Source organism: Macaca thibetana, chromosome 2 (genome assembly GCF_024542745.1).
Source record: "Macaca thibetana thibetana isolate TM-01 chromosome 2, ASM2454274v1, whole genome shotgun sequence".
In the NCBI taxonomy this organism is placed as follows: domain Eukaryota; kingdom Metazoa; phylum Chordata; class Mammalia; order Primates; family Cercopithecidae; genus Macaca; species Macaca thibetana.
The window spans coordinates 108,790,151-108,811,478 of record NC_065579.1 but is presented as its reverse complement, the minus strand read 5'-3'; the positions used below and the strand labels follow the sequence as shown (position 1 = coordinate 108,811,478).

The following is a 21,328-nucleotide window of genomic DNA, read 5'->3' as shown; positions in this document are numbered from 1 at the left end:
CCCTGACTACACCTTTGAAAATATTTCCTTAATTAAACTTTCCTTGATCACCTCACTCGAATATGCATTGTTTTATTCACAAAGCAAAAGACACAGATGAGGGTGATGATAAGGACACATCTTCAAGAGAGACATGCAGCCGGCGGCCGGCTTTGGTATTGCCATCTCTTTTGTGCTTAATGATTTATGTCTGCCTTTATATTTCCCATATAAATGGAAACATAGGAAAGTAAACACTATTTCCTAACTGTGACCACATGCCATTAAAAGAAATACGTCTAGCAAAGTTCAAACTTTAAGATTTGCTCCTTCTGTTTTGCCAATTTAGATAAAAGTTCGTTCAGGGAGACCCAAAGGAATCTCCAAGTTTTACTTACTTACTTATTTATTTGTTTCTTTATTTATTGGAGACAGACTCTCACTCTGTCACCCAGGCTGGAGTGCAGTGGCTCCATCTCAGCTCACTGCAACGTCTGCTGCCCAGGTTCAAGCAATTATCCTGCCTCAGTCTCCCAAGTAGCTGGGATTACAGGCGTCCACCACCATGCCCAGCTAATTTTTGTATTTTTAGTAGAGATGGCATTTCACCATGTTGGCCAGGCTGGTCTCAAACTCCTGGCCTCAAGCAATCCACCTGCCTCAGCCTCCCAAAGTGGTGGGATTACAGGCGTGAGCCACCACACCCAGCTGGAACCTCCAAGTATTATTTAATTCACTTGCTGCCCTTTACTATGTTTTCTATACACATCAACATCAAAATCCTTCTCAATCAGACATAGTTATGTCATGATCAGGTGCAAGATCTAGTGCAAGAAATTAATGAGATGGATGTTTGAATGTCAAATCAGTGAATGATTTAATTTCTAAATTTTATTACCAATCAATTCAAGGATAGATCCATCACAGTATTGCTTTCAGTCACTTGCATTCCAAAATGCAGCCAGCCAAGTGGGGTTTGGATATATTCTGCTATCTTATCAATTTACCATTGAGAGATCTGGTGATTATTGTCAGTTGACCAAGTTAACTCCTCCTAAATTGGGGAATAGTTTATTGAAATCTGATTACACACACGTGAGTGTTTGGCATCACCCATTATAATTGTCATTGTTAGAAAGTGGTTGACAATTGCTTAAGAATCCTGTCAAAGATAGGCACATTTACTGAACTCTATACCATCCTCACAAAAGTCTTTCCCTCCCAATCACTGAAAAATCAGTATTCCTGGTATACCTGGTACTTCTCCTTTGGCATGAAACACACAAAACAATTTAACTCAAACTATAATCAGTTACCTGTAAGTCTGCATCAAATTCATGTTTCAGGTGTGCTTCTTCTGCAGCCTCCACCAGACGCTAAAAAAAAAAAAAAAAAAATGGAAGACAGCATTAAGGATCAGAATTGTGGCCTGAACCCCATCTCCCCACTGACCAAAAGTGACAGATTATATCATGGTTCATACATTGTGACCTGATGCCTTTGCTCCCATGAAACTGAAAATAATCACATCAGTGTCAACATTTGGTTTCTGCCTTCATCATTCAATCAATAATTCTTCCAATAAATATTTATTGTTATGTACACATTTATAAATGCACACGTATTCTGCATCCATTTACATAACAATTCAGATACTGGCCCTTAAGGCCCAATGCAGATCCAAAACCCACCTAGAATAGTGCATTCTTAGGTACAGAAGGCCCTTAGTCAAGATTTATTGCCTTGAATTGAGTCTAACTTTAAGTGGGCTAGCTTTCTTCCCCAATATTTTGGAAAAGAGTACTTATTTTAATTCCCTCAAACATTCAAGGTCAATTCTTTCTGTACCCAGTTCTAATATGTAATTATCAGGTGACAGTTATGTGCATTTTATGGTCCATCAATGCCACTGTGACAATCTGCAACTCAAAAAAGCAATCACTTAAATTAAACGAATACTCAGCACCCACAAGAACACAATTCTTGTTATTCTTCTCAGCCAGCGAAGTTCAACACATTAATAGTCTTATGAAACCCATTTCATGATGCCTTCATTTAGATAATTACTCAACAATCAAAATCATTTTTACTTTAATTTGAATTTGCCAACAAGAAGATATTTCCCACCTTGAAAATACAGGCTAGTGGATATTGCACAAAACTCATGTGGTGAAATAATATTTCACTGAAATTACAACAAACTAAAAGGAAAATCTTAGATCCAAGCAAAAATTTGACCATTTCTATCTTCTCATGGTCACTCTTGTATCCTATGCTGTCTCTTAACTTGCTTTCTCTTGACATAATGTAGGCCTGAGTTTAATAGGCCACGTGTGAAAAACGATGGCATTAATATTAATCTCTAAATGGTCACACATCGACAGACAAATGTCCCATGAATAATTATTAAATTGGATACGGAAGTGAAGAGGCTGAAATATATTCGGGTAACTTTAAGCAGCAGTATAGAGCACCAAAGCCCACTTTCTCCACAGGATATACAAAGGAAGAGACAGGCGAGCAAGAGACAGTGCTGCCCACAGACAGGAATTTGGGAAGGGTGGAAATGTGATTTCCCACACTATCTTCAGTTGATCAGAAGGTCAGGAAGGGCTTTTCCTTTACTGGTCAAAGAACAATCCCCAGAGAACATCAGAGGCTAGAGCCAGGAGACCTGGTCCTCATCCTCTTCTAGATGCTAACTCACTACAGGTGTGAAATCTGGAGCAGGACCCTTCCTCTGTCTGAGACTCAGTTTCCTCACCTGAAAATACAAAAAGTGGTGACCCCAGAGCAGTGCTTCTCAAAGTGCCGTCCCACATTGGCAGGATCAGTTTCACCTGGGAACTTGTAGAAATGCCCATCCCATTTTTTTTCTGGGTTTTTCTGATTCAGAACCGAATCAAAAGTTCTGGAGGTGGGGACCAGCAATCTGGTCTAACAAGCCCTGCAGGTAGTTCTGATGTCACTAAAGTTTGAGAACCACTGGTTCTCAAAATAAATAATAATAAACAATAATAAAAAAATAAATAATAAATAAAATAAAAATAACATTCATCCCATTCCTCACCTCACTCCTGATGCTTGATTAAACCTCCAAGGTTTCTCAACTCTTATTTAACTTTGTAAAATCTATGTGCCAGGCATGGTGGGTTCGTATCGGTAATCCCAGCACCTTGGGAGGCAGAGGTGGGCAGATCACCTGAGGTCAGGAATTAGAGACAAGCCTGGACGACATGGCAAAAACCCATCTCTACAAAACACATAAAAATTAGCCAGGCGTGGTGGCACATGCCTGTAGTCTCAGCTACTCAGGAGGCTGAGGCAGGAGAATCACTTGAACCCAGGAGGCAGAGGCTGCAGTGAGCCGAGATCACACCACTGCACTCCAGCCTGGGCGACAGAGTGAGACTCTGTCTCAAAAACAAAAAACAAAACTTATGTATTCCTACCTAAAATACTGTCACTTTAAGACATAAAATTCTTTACAGAAAAAAAGACATAAGATGGAAGGGATGAGAAACAGAAAAGTAAGAAGAGGAACAATCTACAAAGATCAGGTAAGTGGGCCCCACGCGTTCATTGGGTCACCGTCTTCCTAGAATCACCCTAGTCAATGAAGCTTGTCAGCCTTCTGGGATCACATGGCACAATCTGCAAAAATACTGTGGATCCTGACAGATGAGTGACAGGCAGTGATAGATAAAATGAAGGAAAACTATGTGTTTCTGAGAGCATATTCTCTCAATCTTTGTAATAGATTTGGAATTTCTATGCATGTATCATGAAATCAGTTATATATTGAGCTTTACAGAATGTGTATAAATATTATGCATGTCTGAATACTTACATTATCAAAACAAATCATGCATTTTGAGCATTTATTTATTTCAACACACAAAAGTAGATTTTTAATGGTGTCTACACACTGAGAATCTAGAGAAAGAAAGTTGATAAAATGTTTAAATGATCAAAAGATAAAGTAAAACTACACAATTATCAAGACAGATAATACTGAAAAAAGTAAAGAATTGGAAAGGTAAAAATAATAATAAAGTCGTGTAGGACCAACAAAAAAGAGAACAGGATGAAAATAATAGGCAAGTTGAAATCATCACAAAACAGTATGCATGAAATGTATTTCATATATATTGTATTTACATATGTGTGTATGTGTATGTATATGTATACTGCACAGTCATGCAAACTATGTAACCTATTCCTATATAGCAAAACAAAGTATATTTCAACAATGAACACTGCAATACAAAGTAGGTAACAATATAAGAAGGTAACACTGGAAAGCATCTGATAATATTGAAGTAACTACTAAGAGCAACCAGAACACTGCATTCTGTGCTGAGTGAAGTAAATACATGAGAATTTGACCGGCTAGCAAGTTTTTATGTTCATGTTCAAGTTAAATTTGCCGCATGCCTTTTTATTTATTTTTTCCTAATAGGGAACTCTTCACGAATTTGCATGTCATCCTTGCTAATCTCCTCTGGATTGCTCCCATTTTAGTATATATGCTGCTGAAGCAAGCACTGCATGCCTTTTTTAAAACTTAATTTACCCCACATATTTCTTTCTTGATCCATGAAGATATTTTTTCCATCATTCTCACTAGAAAGCTTTAGGAAACATGATTCAAGAAATGATAATCAACCGGCAGCTACACGTAATGGTTGTTTCTTACAAAGCAAATGGGTATCCCAGAAAAGCGCTCTTCGAATGGATACGCCCTGTACACAGCACCCACCAGGTTGTCCCAACCTGCCCTCTGATGCCAATGGGAGATAGGCCTACATTTTCTGGGTGAACTCAGGGGATGCCCTCCCCAAACAGGCTCAGCTGTTGTGTAAGACAGTCAGGAAAAATGGCACATCATCAAGAACTATGCATCTTGTGGAAAGAACAAAGGACAGTTATCTTTCCTCTGAAAGCACTCTCACAAAGCTAAACAAATTAAAAGAAATGTTATTTAAGTAGGAAACCATCTTCCATAGATTTACCTAAGACAGGCTGGGTGTGGTGTAATCCCAGCACTTTGGGAGGCTGAGGCAGGCGGATCGCATGAGCCCAGGACTTCAAAATTAGCCAGGGCAACATGGCAAATCCCCATCTCTACAAAAAATACAAAAATTAGCCAGGCATGGTGGCGCCCACCTGTAGTCCCAGCTAGCGGTGAAACTCAGGTGGGAGCATCACTTGAGCCCAGGAGGCAGAGGCTGCAGTGAGCCAAGACTACACTACTGCACTCCAGCCTGGGCAACAGAACGAGACCCTATCTCAGAAAAAAAAAAAAAACGAAAACAGATTCATGGGGACAGAAGTTTCTACTGTTTTTTGTTTTGTTTTGTTTTGTTTTTGAGACGGAGTCTCAGAGTCTCACTCTGTCGCCTAGGCAGGAGTGCAATGGCGTGATCTCAGCTCACTGCAAGCTCCGCCTCCCGGGTTCACACCATTCTCCTGCCTCAGCCTCCTGAGTACGCGCCATCACCCCCAGCTAATTTTTGTATTTTTTAGCAGAGATGGCATTTCACCATGTTGGCTAGGCTGGTCTCGAACTCCTGACCTCAGGTGATCTGCCCACCTGGGCCTCCCAAAGTGCTGGGTTTACACCCGTGAGTCACCGTGCCTGGCCAAGTTTCTCCAGTTAATAAAATTAAAATACACTGATTCATCATCTAACAAAGTCAAGACCATAAAACTTCAATTTCTGATGCTTGCTAATAGAAAGTAACAGCCTATTATTGACATCTCTTTCCTTAGCAAATGTCATTATAATCATCTAAATCCAATGAAATATGTTTTTAAAACAAATTTGCAGGTAAGAAAAATCCATTAAATTTGCTAATATTTTAGTTATTATATAAGAAACTGCCAGTGAGCCTGGGGAAAACTGTTACTCTATTATACGTGTTATAAAGGCAGTATACTTTTAATAATAATGTTAATTTTCTTTTATATGAATTCCTTTTTTAGGTCCACAGATGGGATTATACAATTGTGAATGTGGTTTTTAATTAAACGTGAACACTGGAAACAAAAATGGCTTTGAAGACTCCAGCCTTCGGAACTGAGCTTTGAGGTAAGAGAAAACAGCAGTATTGTCCACAAATCTTTTGTCCCTTGTTTAATGCCAAAGCTTTTCCTTACTCAATAAAAATGATAACACTACACTGGAATATACATCCTGGACTTGGAACAAAGCACCTATAAAGTAAAAGGTCGTAATTCATGAGTTGATGCACATTTCACTGGCTTTTTATATTTCTATATAACTCATGCCTTTTAGTGAAATAAATACAAACAAGAGCCATCTTTATAAATAGACAATGCTAGAAGCCATAGACCACAGATAGTACTTATAGCTTTGGTGAAGGCGAAGCTGCCAAGGGGAATAGCAGGGATATTAAAGCATTTCATTTAAAATCACATCTTATTTCTTGTTACAATGACCCTATATATATCCACACAACATTACAGAATGCACAGTGTCCCATTTCCTCCCCACAACACTTAAATCGGGACTAGCGTTGAAGACATGGTAGAGGTCAAACTTTCCATCATGGGCCAGAAGGGGAAAACCGGACACTATGTCTAAGTAAAAACTGGATCAGAAGAAGAAAATGATTCTTTTGTCCTCATGTATTTCATGTTTTTGTTCCTGGCCATTTTGGCTTAACAAGTGGAGAAAGGAGAGAAAGAAATACGCGGTGAGAGGTGGGAAGGTAACGGAAAATGGTACTATACTACCAAAGTAACTTAACTGCTGGGCTCCTGATTTCATCACAATGAACAAATTGTGTACAAATAAAGAAAATTTCAAACAAAAATCCCTAAAATGGGGGGAAGGGACAATTATGAATGAAAATCCTCAAAACAAAACAGAAATATAAAAACCATATGGAATCGCAATGTAAAAAGTTATTTTTATTTCTTATGTTAAAGCTAAAAAGCTTTGGGTTATAAAATGCTGTTATAATGGGCTGTTGGAATTTAATAAAGATTTCAAAGCACTTAATACATCTAGTGGTTTTCATTTAATGTTTTGCAACAACACACTGAATACTCATACCAGGCTTTTTACTGCCTTTTTTCTGGAAAGAATACATAATTCTTTCTCAGTTAAGGTTTAAGCTCAAATGGGCGGAACTCCAATCTATAATCATGAACATGGATTTGGGCTACACCAAGGGTTATCTTGTAGTTAGTTATTGAATTGTCATTAATACCAGAGTTAGAGATCACATGACTCTTCCTTTGAATCAACAAGAGTTCAATGTGTAGAAAAATGGCCACAGCAGTCAAGAAATAGTAGTAATTACTATCACAACCATACCCAGAGCGGCATGGTTAAACTGTTACCCTAGATTCAGTGGCTTTTGCTTTAAGGGCAAGAGTTTGATGGAGAAAGAGTTACACCATTTGTCCATCAGTGTGTACCTGGGACTAATGCTATCCCAGCAGCGTGTTACACAGCAGGGCTTGAACTTGACGTGCTGACAGTCTACAGAAGTGAAGACAGAGGAGATCTAAGTCCTCTCCACAGTCACAGATTTCAAACTCAATCAATCACAGATTAAAATGAAAAATGTCTACCCTCATTAAGGGCACTTAGCACATCAAAAGATGTTTCCAGGAACCCTGGCAAAATGAGATTGATTTGTTTCCCGGACTTATTTCAAACTCTTGTCTTGTACCAAGGGTCAGAAATCATCCATTTAAGAACTGTTACATTGGAGAAATTAAGTTGTTCAGATTTACATTTTCATTCCTTCTGGTGTTGAGATTCCTTTCCCTCTGTCCTTGGGATAGAGCTTTTTTTATCACTCTGTAACAATGCAGATTAATCTTTGCTGCTTTGTAGCTAGAGCAATTGGATGAATATTTCCTGAAGTGTCGGATGGGTACCAACAGTGATCCATGAAAAAAACGTAAGATGGTTTGCAGAATGTTGAGGGACACACAAGGAAAATAGCTATTTCAATGAGAAGGGACAAGTGACAAAGAATGCTGTCAGGAAGCCAAGGAAGCTTCCCAGAAGACATGACATTTAAGCTGAGCTCTGAAGGAGAACAGGAAGGATGCAGGAGAAAGAGAAGTGCTGAAAGAACATTCAAGCCAATAGGAACATTTCACACAAAGTTTTGGAGGTATGAAAATGTTCTGGAAACAGCAATTAAGAGAAATATTCTGGAAACAGCTAGTGCTCCGGGACCTACACAGAGGCTACATCAATGACTGGATGACCATCAGGTAATAAACCAAGGCAAAATGAAAAACCTGCAGAAATGGACACAGTTAGACAAGAAGAAAGCCAACACACCTTTCCCTGCCACCCTGCAATGCTGCAACTGCAGTTAGAGTCATAGCTGAAACCTTAATAATATTCAGTAATCCTTATTGATACAAATGTTTTTATTTTTCGATTCCAATAGAAATGGCACATATAAATCACCAACTATCAAGATGATCATTTCTTTGGAGAAACACAGCTTTTAAGGAGGCTTCATTATTTCTTTGTTCCTGTAGAAGAAATAAGCTTTGTTGCACATGAATGAACATTTTGTATAAAATGACCTTCTGCCTGAAAGCTGCAAAAATTGCTTCTGCTTTAAAAATGGCAAACATTTCAAAGTGGATTATAAAAGCGAATCTATAAAGTTTCTAGAGAAAGCAGGTAACAGAACAATAGAGAAAACACATCGTGTGTGTATGTGGGGAGCTTTCTTCCCTTCCTTCACTCCTCCCGTTTCCTGTCTCCTTCAGATTGTATAAGGCTACACTGGCCTTTTACAAGACAAAATAAGCCTGGAGTTTACATCAGAAGACACGATCACAATCAATAACAAATTATCTTTGTTTCCACAAGAGATACCTGTTATCAATTTGAGGCTGATTAAATTAATACCCGTTATCAGTGTGGATGGCCAATTTCCAAACCAAAGCCATCACATTCTACATCTAAGCCTGCATTTGCCAAAGTGCAACATTTGCAGAGCTGCTGAAGATGGAAACAGCCAAACTTTATTCAAAGGGCTGCCCGAGGGCCAAGGCAGCTCAGGGAGAGGTAGGAAGAAGAGACAACCTTTGATTTCAGCCCAAGTAATTTTTCCAAATGACCCAGTGTTTTAAATAACGTTCTTCTGCTTACTTAGCTCTCCTGGGAATGTTTTAGAGTTGATTATCAAAATCAAGGCTATTTAACCATGAAACTTAAAAAGTCCCCTCAGGACCCTTCAGTTCTGAGGTAACTGCACTATATCCTTTGTGGACAATGGAACTATCTTTAACTTCTCAAGGGGATAGTCCACAATGAACGGGAACTATGACATTACGTCATCTGAGGCATGAGCCCACAAACCCAGCATGGACCAGTACTGGTCGGTGGCCTGTTAGGAACTGGGCCGCACAGCAGGAGGTGAGTGGAGGGTCTGCGAGCATCACTGACTGAGCTAAGCCTCCTGTCAGATCAGCAGCATTAGACTCTCATAGGAGCACGAACCCTATTGTGAACGGCGCATGCAAGGGATCCAGGCTGCACGCTCCGCTCCTTAAGAGAATCTAACTAATGCCTGATTATCTGAGGTGGAACAGCTTCATCCCAAAGCCATCCCTCACTCCCCCATGGAAAAACTGTCTTTCATGAAACCGATCCCTGATGCCAAAAAGGTTGGGGACCGCTGACCTGAAGGATGAACATTTGTTCTCCAAAATGAAAGAAACTTTCCTATCACCGAGGCCTCTGATTGCGGTGAATAAAATTCTGTTTCAGCCCTTAATTATACCTTTCCAGGGCTTACTCAGAAGGTGTTGACTAGAACTCACAATGGCAGAGTATTGAAGGTACTGCCCAACTAGCCAAGGAAGACAGGGACATCTGCCCCAGATAAGTCACAGCCAACATGACAAGGTGTTGGTGGTGGTAAGGAAATCTGTCCTACAGAGAGTTCCCATTCCTGGTTGTATCACTTTTCTATCACTTCTGTTTAACTCAGCAAGTACTTGTTGAGAACTTATTAGGTAACAAGAACATCACCAAGAACGGAACCCCAATAACTACATAACTGAGTCTTAGGCCTCAAGAAGTTTAAGTTTGGGGTACATTTTGTTACAGTACAGTCAGAACAGGTCTCAGAAATCAAGGACAAGAGTTTGAATCCAGGTCTTCCTACTCACCGACTCTGGGTAAGTCTTAACTGAGTCCTGGGTTTTCTAATCTGATGGACACAAATAATATAACCTTTAGTCTGTACCTCAGTGTGTGAATCTGGTAAGAACATATATACAAAAATTTCCAAAAGGATTCCACACAAGTGTAAAATATTATTAAGACAGGGTAGAGGAAGAGACAAGATTTTCCAGCATAGAACAGCTTGATTGAAACAAGGAAACTTCACAGAGTCACTGCCTCCCACGGTTGGCTCTCATATGCGGAGAACTTGGAACAGCTCCCCAAGTTCACAGTTACATGGAGGTTATGTGAAAGTTAATTCTGCTGCCAAGAAAAGGACTCCAAATCTTGTGTTCGAAAACACAAGGCTATGCATCTGCTCCTTAAGGGCAGGTTTTCAGAATTCACCACTCTCTTTTTCAGCTCCAGAGGTAAAATCTGTGATCAGTGAGGCTGAAAATGGAATGAGGCAAAGGCCTTTATGGAAGGGTTTGACTGATGTCCTCAGAATGGCACAAACACAGAAATTAAACTGTTTGCCAAAGCAAGCTCCTTTGACAGATGGCACCTGTGAGACACTGGACAGGATGGTGAGTGTGGCAGGCAGCTCCTAGACCCCAGGCCCCAACTATGGCCAGGGAAGAAAATTTTTCTTTCTCCTTGAAAACGAAATAACACTAACAATTTCCATGTCCATTCAGACTTTACCTTCTCAAGATGGATTTTTATATAAATTTGAAGCAGAGAAAAATCTGTTCCAATTCCCTTGTTGTTCCTTCCTTCCAACTATCCATCCAAATGCTTACCAGGCAACTTCGGTTTGGGAAGGAACATATTGTGTTGGTCCAGGCAACAGCCCCAAGGTCTGACAACCTGAATTCAAATCCTGCCTCCAGCAACTTTATAATACCTCTCTGAGTCAACGTTCTTGGCACAGAGTAAATGTCCACTAATGTTATCTCTTATTGCTGCTGATGATGATGATTAATTATGTGGGAAGTATTATGCTAGGGGATGATGCTATGAAGATAATGGCATTCTCACACAGTTTAGTTGGGAGGGGAGGCAAATAATTAGATAACGTGGCGTGGGCTAGGAGGGCCACACAAGATGATAAGAGCAAGTATTGAGCTTCACACTCCCTGGACTATGTGTCAAGCTGTCCTACATGCTTTAGTCATCGAATCCCGTGAATCCTCACAACCGCTCTATAAAACAAAGCACAGATGCCATCCTAACTTTACACCAAAGGGAAACCAAAGGGAAGAGAGGTTATAGCGCTGTGAAAACCAAGGGCATAGAGCACCAGTGCAGGAATGCTCATAAATGATGCAACAGTGAGCTGGGGTTAAAGGATGAGTGGAAGTCAGCCAGGTGACCGAGAGAGGTGACGGCGAAGGAGCAGCAAAGGCTCCAGGGTGGGAGCCTCCTCTGCCTAGTCTCTCCTGTCTGCAGAGCTGCAGGTGTGGAATGGGAAGGGGGGAGAGTGCAAAAGGGCAGGCAAGTGGGGCTCAGATAAGCAAGGGTGTTGAGCTAGGCTAAGGAGTACTGTGTGTGGCCTGCATGCAGCGGGAGGTCTCACGGGGCATAGGACCCACGTGATCAGACTTGAACTTTAATTCATCTTCAAAAGTAATCTGGTAGCAGTGCTGAAAAAACTTAGAAGAGGATAAACCTGAAACAGAGACTGAGGCAGAGAGACCACTTGCTTTAATGCCATTTATTCCACAAATACCTTAATCCATGAGCAATTCCTGTGGGCTCTCCCTCCAAAATACACCCCATGCTTCACTACTTTTGTCATCCTCTCCCCTGTTATATTCCTAGTAAAGCCACAGCCATCTCTTCCCTGGAAACCCTCAGCATCCTAACAAGTGTCCAGTTTGCACTCAGTGCCCTGGATCCCATTCTCCACATGGTTGCCAGAAAAAGCCTTTTAAAAACAATTCTGATGGCAGTGCTCCCTGCTTGAAACCCACCAGTGACTTCCCACTAATTATGACTATGACCCATAAGGTCCTTTGATCTGGCCCAGTACCCTCAGATCCTAACTCCCAGCCATCTTTCTGGCCCCAGACCACTATCAACTTGTCTCTGTCATCCTGCTGTTCTCTTGACCAAGGATACTCTTGTCCTAGATCCTTGTATGTTTGGCTGCCCCTCATTGGTCACTCTGCAGCTCAAATGACTCCTCCTCAAGGATGTCACCCCCATCCCCTAACAAAACGTTGACACACTTTGTGCTCGAAGCAGCATTGAGCATATGACTAGTGCTCAAAATGCAGTTGGACAAATTAAAAAAATATCTATTATTCACCCTACTGAGTGCCAGGCACTGTGTTTGTCTGGGAATATAAGGTTTATAAGACACAGCTGTTGCCCTCAAGCACATTAGAGTCCAGGGTGGGAAAGAAACGAGCAGGCAACTGCAACACAACATGATAAAGGTTCTAACAGGAGGAAGCAAGGAATTCTACAGAACACCAAGGGAGAAATTAGACCAGGCTTATGGGGCACAAGGAGGCTCCTCACGGATGGTACAAGAAGGCTTCTCATCTACACTGAAACCTGAAAGACAAGAGCCAGCCCAGGAAACAAAGGAAGGGCCTTCCAGGATGAGGGAACTGCAAGTGCAGTGGCAAAAGAAGGCAAAAGAGGGCATGACATGTTCAGGTAATTACGAGTGGCTCGGCGTATGAAGGTTATGTGGAGGGGAGCCTGTGTCGGGGCTGGGGAGCTAGTGAGAAAGGAGGCTGAAGAGTTTTAAGCAGTAAAATATTATTGATTATTGATGTTATCTAGATGTTCTCAAATGAGCAAAAGGTGATCCAAGACAATAAGGAGAAAGATTGAAGACAGAGCATCTGAAAGTTATTTAGGAAGAGGAATCTACAGGACTTGGAGGCCAGTAGGATATAGAGAATAAGGGAAAAGGCAGAGTGACGGAACTATTAGGTGGGTGCAAAGGTCATTACTTTTGCACCAACCTATAGTTTGCTGTCCTTACTCACTACCTGGTACTGCCTCCCGGGGGTGTCTAGCAACAGTCAGAGAAGGAGCTGAGCTCAGGAGGAACACTAAATGAAAGAAGGGCTAGCAGGTATGATAAAATCTCATAGTAAGACCAGGCAATACAAGCATCGAAAGTTTTTAAAAGTGAAGTCCATTCAATCTTGTGACTAAGGGTGTGTGTTGGAGAGTGCCTGCCGACTCTCAGTACCATCTAAGCTGTGCCTTCTACGGTAGCGCTGGAGGCCTACCACCACATGCTCTTGACTCCCTTGCCAGCAGGGCTCCAGGTCAGATTCTTGAGAGGGCTGCAAACCGAAAGAGAAGAAACCAATATTCTCCAGCGGAAGTGATGGGCATGTACGTGGGCATCTGCAGATGGCAGGTATCTTTGGTCAGTCATTCAGACACACTCCCACGAATTACCCACTCGTGCTGCAGACACCGGAGATCGTTGGTGGTGGCTTCCTGCGACCGCAGCACTTCCTAGATCTGTCAACTCATACAGCAGGTCCCTGACCCTCATCCCTCAGTTTTTCTATCAAATAAGCCTTTAATTCCCTTTATTAAACCCCTGCCTACTTGAAATGCCTAAAGATATTCCTTAAAAAGTAAAACCTAAAGGGTTTTTGTTTTCTAATCAAACATGACTGAGTGATCCACAGGGTACCTGTGTAAGAACCACTTCAGAGCACGGGGCGGGGGCCAAAGTGCAGAGAGCAGTGACAGTGGGACGGATGGAAGTTTGGGACAAAATATCCAGATTCTTATATTGAGAAACCGATTTGGGCCATAGCAGGAAGAAAATGCAAGGTGAAGGAAGGCTTTAAGATGAAAACATGCTCATAGCAATGAAGGTAGTAATAAAAACTGCCCTGGGAAGCTCCCAGAACACCCAGCTCAGGGCAACTCCAGGATCCTTCCTAGGGATCCGAAAGCCTTTGAGCCCAAGCCTCCAATTCAAAGGACCTTAAACTTAGACTTTTCACATTATTTCCTGAAGGGATTACAGATATAGTCATAAAGATACCATGGCACTGGAAGGAAAAGTTGTTTAAAGTTGCATCCCTTTCCTGGACCACACAGCCTACAGTGCATTATAATTTCTTTCTACTGTATCCTTAATTTGCTTAGGAAGAGACCAATTACATATATAATATAGGCATGCTTTGTTAAAAAGCAGAAATTTGTGAAATGTATATATTTAAAACATACCACAGTTTTCAACAAAAGCCAAAATTGACAAATGAGATCTAATTAAGCTAAAGAGCTCCTGCACAGCAAAAGAAACTACCATCAGAGTGAACAGGAAACCAACAGAATGGGAGAAAATTTTTGCAATCTACCCATCTGACAAAGGGCTAATATCCAGAATCTACAACGAACTTATACAAATTTACAAGAAAAAAACAAACAACCCCATCAAAAAGTGGGCAAAGGATATGAACAGACATTTCTCAAAAGAAGACATTTATGCAGCCAACAGACACATGAAAAAAAGCTCATCATCACTGGTCATCAGAGAAATGCAAATCAAAACCACAATGAGATATCATCTCACACCAGTAAGAATAGCGATCACTAAAAAGTCAGGAAACAACAGGTGCTGGAGAGGATGTGGAGAAATAGGAACACTTTTACACTGTTGGTGGGACTGTAAACTAGTTCAACCATTGTGGAAGACAGTGTGGGGATTCCTCAAGGATTGAGAAGTAGAAATACCACTTGACCCAGCCATCCCATTACAGGGTATATACCCAAAGGATTATAAATCATGCTGCTATAAAGACACATGCACACATATGTTTACTGCAGCACTCTTCACAATAGCAAATACTTGGAACCAACCCAAATGTCCATCAATGATAGACTGGATTAAGAAAATGTGGCACATACCCACCATGGAATACTATGCAGCCATAAAAAAGGATGAGTTCATGTCCTTTGTGGGGGCATGGATGAAGCTGGAAACGATCATTCTCAGCAAACTATTGCAAGAACAGAAAACCAAACACCGCATGTTCTCACTCATAGGTGGGAATTGAACAATGAGATCACTCGGACACAGGATGGGGAACATCACACTGGGGCCTGTTGTGGGGTGTGGTGGGGGGAGGGATAGCATTAGGAGATATACCTAATGTAAATGAAGAGTTAATGAGTACAGCACACCAACATGGCACATGTGTACGTATGTAACAAACCTGCACATTGTGCATAGAACTTAAAGTATTAAAAAAAAAAAAAACACAGTTTTCAACTGTTTTGTCATTTGTTCATTCATAACATACCAGGGGCCTTGAAAATAAAATCCAAATGACCTGAGTCACCTGATTTCTGAAGGACCCTGTGTAACAGGACCAAGCAGGCTTTTACTTCTCCAAGGGAAAGTCAACCACATGCACTTACATGTGAAGCTTATTCCAAATGAAATCAAGAACAAATAATGAAAAATAAGACTATTCCCCTGACTTTGGTCCCTGAACATTTTACGCAAGTCCCTGGTTTCTATTAATACCACACTGGTAGCTTCAGGGTCCTCAGAAGAAGCCTTCCTCCCCCAGTGCAGAAATAAAATCCTGAGGCCAAGACTCTAAACTTTGCCCAACACTTTCAAAAGATGACTGTTCCAACTTGAAACATGGGGCAACAAGGGAATCAACACTGGCATGATAGGGTGCACATGAACTTCTGAGCCCCAGGGGGCTGAGTCAAACAAGGGCCTGTGTTATGAATGAAATGTATGTGCCTGAAACTCACTTTTGTTATTTTTCCATTCTAATTCTCATACATTCCTCTTGAATTCAAGGAATGACATTTTCACCCTCTGGAACCAAACTTAGCATTTTAAATTTCCAAGGATGAGAAGCTAGCTTAAAGGATAAGCTGGCTCTCCCATTTTTAATGCCCAGGTAATGAACTGAAATTACACACAGGGTTTGAATTTTTATGGAACGTTATTCATACACTTGACTCTCTCAGCTTCAATTCTTTCTCCTTTGTCAACCCTAATTATAACTTTATTTCAAAATCACAAAGAAATAAGCAGATGTATGAACACATGTGAGTGATAAAACATTTGAGGATTTTTTTTTTAAAGAAAAGACAGAGCTAATGAAGAAGGACTAAACCCATTTTACACAGAAGTAAGCTGACAGTAGAAACTGAAATTCTCTGGTGTCTATACAATGCTCATCTGCACCCCGTGCATGGCTCTGGAGGCCCATCGTGTTTTGCTTGTATTTTCCCCTCCTCACCCTACATCCTGCAGTGGGGACTCTGGCAACTCTCCAAGGCTCTGACATGACCAGAGTGGAGTCTTGGTTCCAGCACAATACTCCATGCTCCCCTCTCTGCCACCCACCCTCTTCTTTCACTGTGAAAAAGACACACAGAGAAATGGTAAACCCAACAAAAATGCCACTTTGTGAGTTAAAACAGTTGAATATCAGCAATTCCACATAGCTGGAGTTAATTCATAAAATAGATTTGAACTTTAGTGGCTTTTAAGTTTTTAAGTTTCCCCTTAACAGTCCAAAGGAGCTGATGGCTTGTTCGCTCTGAGGTGCTGGCTAAGAAAACCAAACCCACGCCCACAAGCCCATCTCTGAAACCCTTAGGGCCAGGCATGCTACTCTAGGTCAGGATTATTTGGATTTTAGAAAGGTAAAATGACACGTATTTGTTACAACTCATCCCCAGAGAGGTCGGGGCCAGCACCCTATAATCAAATATTAACATTTCTATAGTAGACAAATAATTATTCATATTAAATATAATAAATAAATATTACACATATCCACATGTCAGTTCAGGCCAGGTTTTTCCACCAAACATGTTATTAAAAACCTTTCAATTTCTTGGAGCTTTCTTGATTTCAAAATTGAAGATATCAGAGTGTGAACCTCTCAATACTTGAACAAAAAATAAAGTGATAGAAGTTTCTTGATTTTGTGTTTGATGACCACAAAGTTTTCTGAGTCCTTTGGCTCAGCTTCTACTGGGGCTAAAAAATCATAAATTTAAATGAGTATGAATAGATCAAATAAATGTCAAAAGGAGGAGAGATCTTACTGGAGGGATGAAAATTGGAGAGAGGAAAACGCATGCAATGTGATGTGCATCCATGACCACAGTGTGGAACAACTTGGTAAATTTACTAAAATCATATATAATTTGGTAAATTTACTAAAATCAATGAATTGTATACTTAAAATAAGAAAATTGTATTATATATAAACTACATACCTCAATAAAGTTGTTAGAAAAAAAAAATCAATGGAAGACATTCAGAAATGTGACTTAATATAGTAGTTTTCAAATGTAGAAACCCACTTATGTACAATATTATCCTATTTTCTCATAGTACAGTGTTCCTAATAATGTAAAATGGTATGGTCACTTTGGAAACTTATTCAAAAGGTTAAATACAAGAGTTAGTATATGACCCAGCAATTCAACTCCTAGGAAAATGAGAACAAAAACATATACACTAATGTTCAAAGCAGCATCAATCATTATGGCCAAAAAGTGGAAAAAACCCAAATGTCCAAGAACTGATGAAGGGATCAACAAAATGGAATGTATCCATACAATGGACTATCATTCAGCAATGAAAAGGAGTGGAGTACTGAGATGTGCTACAGTGCAGGTGACTCCTGAAAACCATAGGCTCAGTGAAAGAAATCAAAGATCATAAAAGACCATGTATTGTATTATTTCATTTACATGAAATGTCCAAAAAAGGCAAATCCATAGAAACAGAAAGATTTGTGGATGCCTAGGGCTGGGAGGAATGCTGAGATTGAAGGATAAATGTTAAAGTGTATTTATTGGTTTTCTTTGTTTTTTTTTTTTTTTTAGTCGGGGGTGAGGAAAATATTCTAAAATTGAATGTGGTAATGGTTGTACAACTGTGAATACACCAAAAAAAAAAAAAACCCACTGAATTATATACTCTAAATGGGAAAATTGTATGGTATGTGAATATTTCAATAAAACTGTTACCAAAAAAGTGTCTTTAGTGTATTAGAGTAGAATGTTGTTTGGTGTTCTTTAATGGGTACAATGAGTCCTTGGCCACCAATAACTTAGTGGGTACAATCCACCTCCACAGAATGTGCCGCTGTGACAGCCAGTCAACACGAACAGAAGAAAAGTTCTCATCCGCTCACCAGAAGATTAGGCAAATCTGTGGAGAGACTGAAATCTCCTTTAAGCATTCCTTATATATGGATTGGATTCTTAATTAGCATCTTTTATGTGTCTTTAGCACAACGACCCATTTCAGATTAACTAGCTGAATTACTGTCATTTGCAATAACTGTGAACAAGAAACGCCAAATAAATATTATTGAGATAAAAGTAAGTTAAACATAATTTTTAAATCCTTAGAAGTGTGTTACATGGTGAATATTCAACTACTGGCATCTAAGAATTGTAAGTCTGATGGCATCTAGCAGAATTCTAGGTCAATCCAAAGCTAAAATGTGAATACTGCTAATTAAAAGAGTTCTCACTGCTAGGGTAAGTAAATACCAAATGGAGAAAAAGATCATAGATTTGCAACATTTTGAAAGGCTTATAATAATTTATTACTGTTTATAGCCCACCTCATTCCAAAAACCATTTTCCCATTGCTCATACGCTACATGAAGATATGTTTAATTAAGAACATCTAATCTTAAGGGGCATGAAGCTAATTAGTCAGAAAATATTTATTAAGCATCTACTATGTGGAAGAAACATGGCCACACACAGAAGGGAGCTATAAATTACTTATCACAGTCTGTACTGTAGGAATTTTTTGTCACATCTAATAATAATGAATATGATAACTATGCCTAGTGCTATTTGCCAGACTTCAAATAAGAGGTCCAAGTCATTAGGGGTATAAGGGTTGAACAAGAAAGTGATGACTTTCCACTACTGAGGCCAGGAAGACCACAGAAGAGACAGAATCTGAATGAACTTTCAGATGCAGGTTCGGAGGAAAGAAGGCAGATGTCCTAGGCAGGAAAGGCTAACATGCCCTCGGGGAATGGAGGGCATACCTGTCTGGGCAGAGAATGAGATAAGGGTGGAGAGGAGAGCTGGGACCAGCCTGGACCATCAGTCTAAGGCCTGAGATTCATCCTAAATAAAAGAGGTGTCAGAGGAAAGGTGACCCAGGGTGGTCAGAGGCTGGGGGTCCAGTGGGGACAGCAGCTGGACAATGGGAAAGAGATTATGAAGAAGTCAAGGCCCTGACTTATCCAGTTCCTCAGGCCCGCCAGCGGTCACTTACAGCAGTGTCCACATCACTGAGCACATGCAGGTGGCTCGCCTGCACAGCCACGGCTCCCTATCACTGTCAAGGCAAATCCCACCCACCAGAAGAATGAACTTAGTCCTCTTCTATACCACTGTTTTGTTTTATTTTGTTTTTTATAGGTTTGTGTCATTAAATTATTTTACAGGTTTTTTTTTTTTAAGAAGACAATGCTCCTTCATAAGGTCTCAAGCCTGAAACAAACGAAACTCAACAACTCTTACAGTGACCTGTCAGATCCCTGAGACACTAATATATGCATACTTATTGTGATTACTTCAATTATATGAATTAACTTTTCACTATTTGGGGGGATTGTAAGCAAGGTGATTAACACAGCAAGAAGGATGGCTATAAGAGAACCCTACTTCCAAATATTACCTTGGGGCAGGAGGTATGCTGATTATTAAACTGATTACACTATATATGCCAGTTATATAACAGAAATTCAAGTTTGCATGAAGCAGAAAAGATCAGTGACTTACCTGGGTTTTCTCTCCCTCCCTCTGTGTCTCTGTTCTGTGCTCAGTCTCTTGCTCGCTCGCTCTCTCTCTCTCTCTCTCTCTCTCTCCCCCCCACTCCTTTCTCTCTCTCCCCCTTTTCCCCCTCTCCCCTTCTCTTTCTTTCTCTCACATGGTAGTTAAGTTCAAACATTATTTATTAAGCAAAGACTAGTAAGATCTCCCTTTGAAGACTGCACAAAATAGTAAAGGAGACAAATAGGTAATCAAATAACTACTATTTGTTTTTGAGTTTTGTTTGTTTGCTTGTTTTTGTAGAGACAAGTCCCTATATTGCCTAGGCTGGTCTTGAACTCCTGGGCTCAAGCGATCCTCCCACCTCGGCCTTCCAAAGTGCTGAGATTACAGGCGTACTTGGTACGACGAATGTTACAGGTAAAACTCAGATGTAGATTTAAATAAGCATTAAAATAATAACTGTTTTAAAAAAATAGGTCAAATCCAGAATACCAACTTGCAGCTATATATTCTCATAATATCTTGTTCCTTATACAATTACCCTCATTTACCAATACTTCATTAAGACAAACCGCCTAATCTATGCTAATAAGTCACAGCTGCTAAGGTGCAGCTAACTCAATGAAAGCCACCAACAGTGCATTTCCCTTATATTATAAGCCACAGGCAGACAGTGACGGTGAATCACAGGACAGATACACAAAATACGAGAGGACAAGGTGGGCAAGGCTCTAGGCCATGCAGATGGCAGGTAACGTTTCACAAGGTCAGGAGCCAGGAAAGAGCAAAGGAGTGTTAAAAAATCCAAAGGGGCAGGAGGAAGGAATATAACGCAAAAAACTCTGGGAAAACATGATGGTGCAGCAAGGTCCTGTCCCAGTTTAAAATAAGTTCATGTGACAAGGCAAGGACTACCAAAAATCTGGGATGAGCTCTACTGGGCATTCAATTAAGGGGCAGAGTTTGTGGTCAGGGCTCTTTCAAGACCCTGTAAGCCTATGCTTCCCTCTTGCCTTAACTCCCCCATGGCGTTTTTACCACTCTGATGGTTTCATTCCTCATGAGCCCTGCACTCCCTTTGAACTAGGGACATCTGACAACCACTTCTTGTGATTAAATAATGGGTGGTCAGACCTAGACCCTTCAGTTTCCCTTTCTCTAAATGCTGGCTTTCTTCCCTCATCCCATAAGGTGGAGGGCACCTGAAACAAGACAGGGACATTTAAGTGACGATGGCCAGAGGATCCCCATACCCCTAAGGGGGCTAGGGGCAGAGCTGCCATTCACAGGAGTGGTCTGCCTTTTTGTAATTTAACTGAAAAGAAAACTCTTCCTTAGTGGAGGATCAAGTGAGTCCAGTGAACAAAA

The 21,328-nt window shown here is 40.5% G+C and overlaps 2 protein-coding genes across 5 annotated transcripts in view; one reads left to right on the top strand and one right to left on the bottom strand.

Moving 5' to 3' along the window:
- ACTR8 (actin related protein 8) overlaps window positions 1-21,328 on the top strand; it is a 616,404-nt gene that overhangs the window by 88,684 nt on the left and 506,392 nt on the right. The gene's annotated exons all lie outside the window — the stretch shown is intronic.
- CACNA2D3 (calcium voltage-gated channel auxiliary subunit alpha2delta 3) overlaps window positions 1-21,328 on the bottom strand; it is a 938,743-nt gene that overhangs the window by 665,507 nt on the left and 251,908 nt on the right. For all 4 annotated transcript variants that reach the window (XM_050781062.1, XM_050781063.1, XM_050781066.1 and 1 more), the window contains one exon: window positions 1,296-1,355. In XM_050781062.1, coding sequence (XP_050637019.1) covers window positions 1,296-1,355 — 60 coding nt within the window. The remainder of the gene's footprint in view (window positions 1-1,295; window positions 1,356-21,328) is intronic.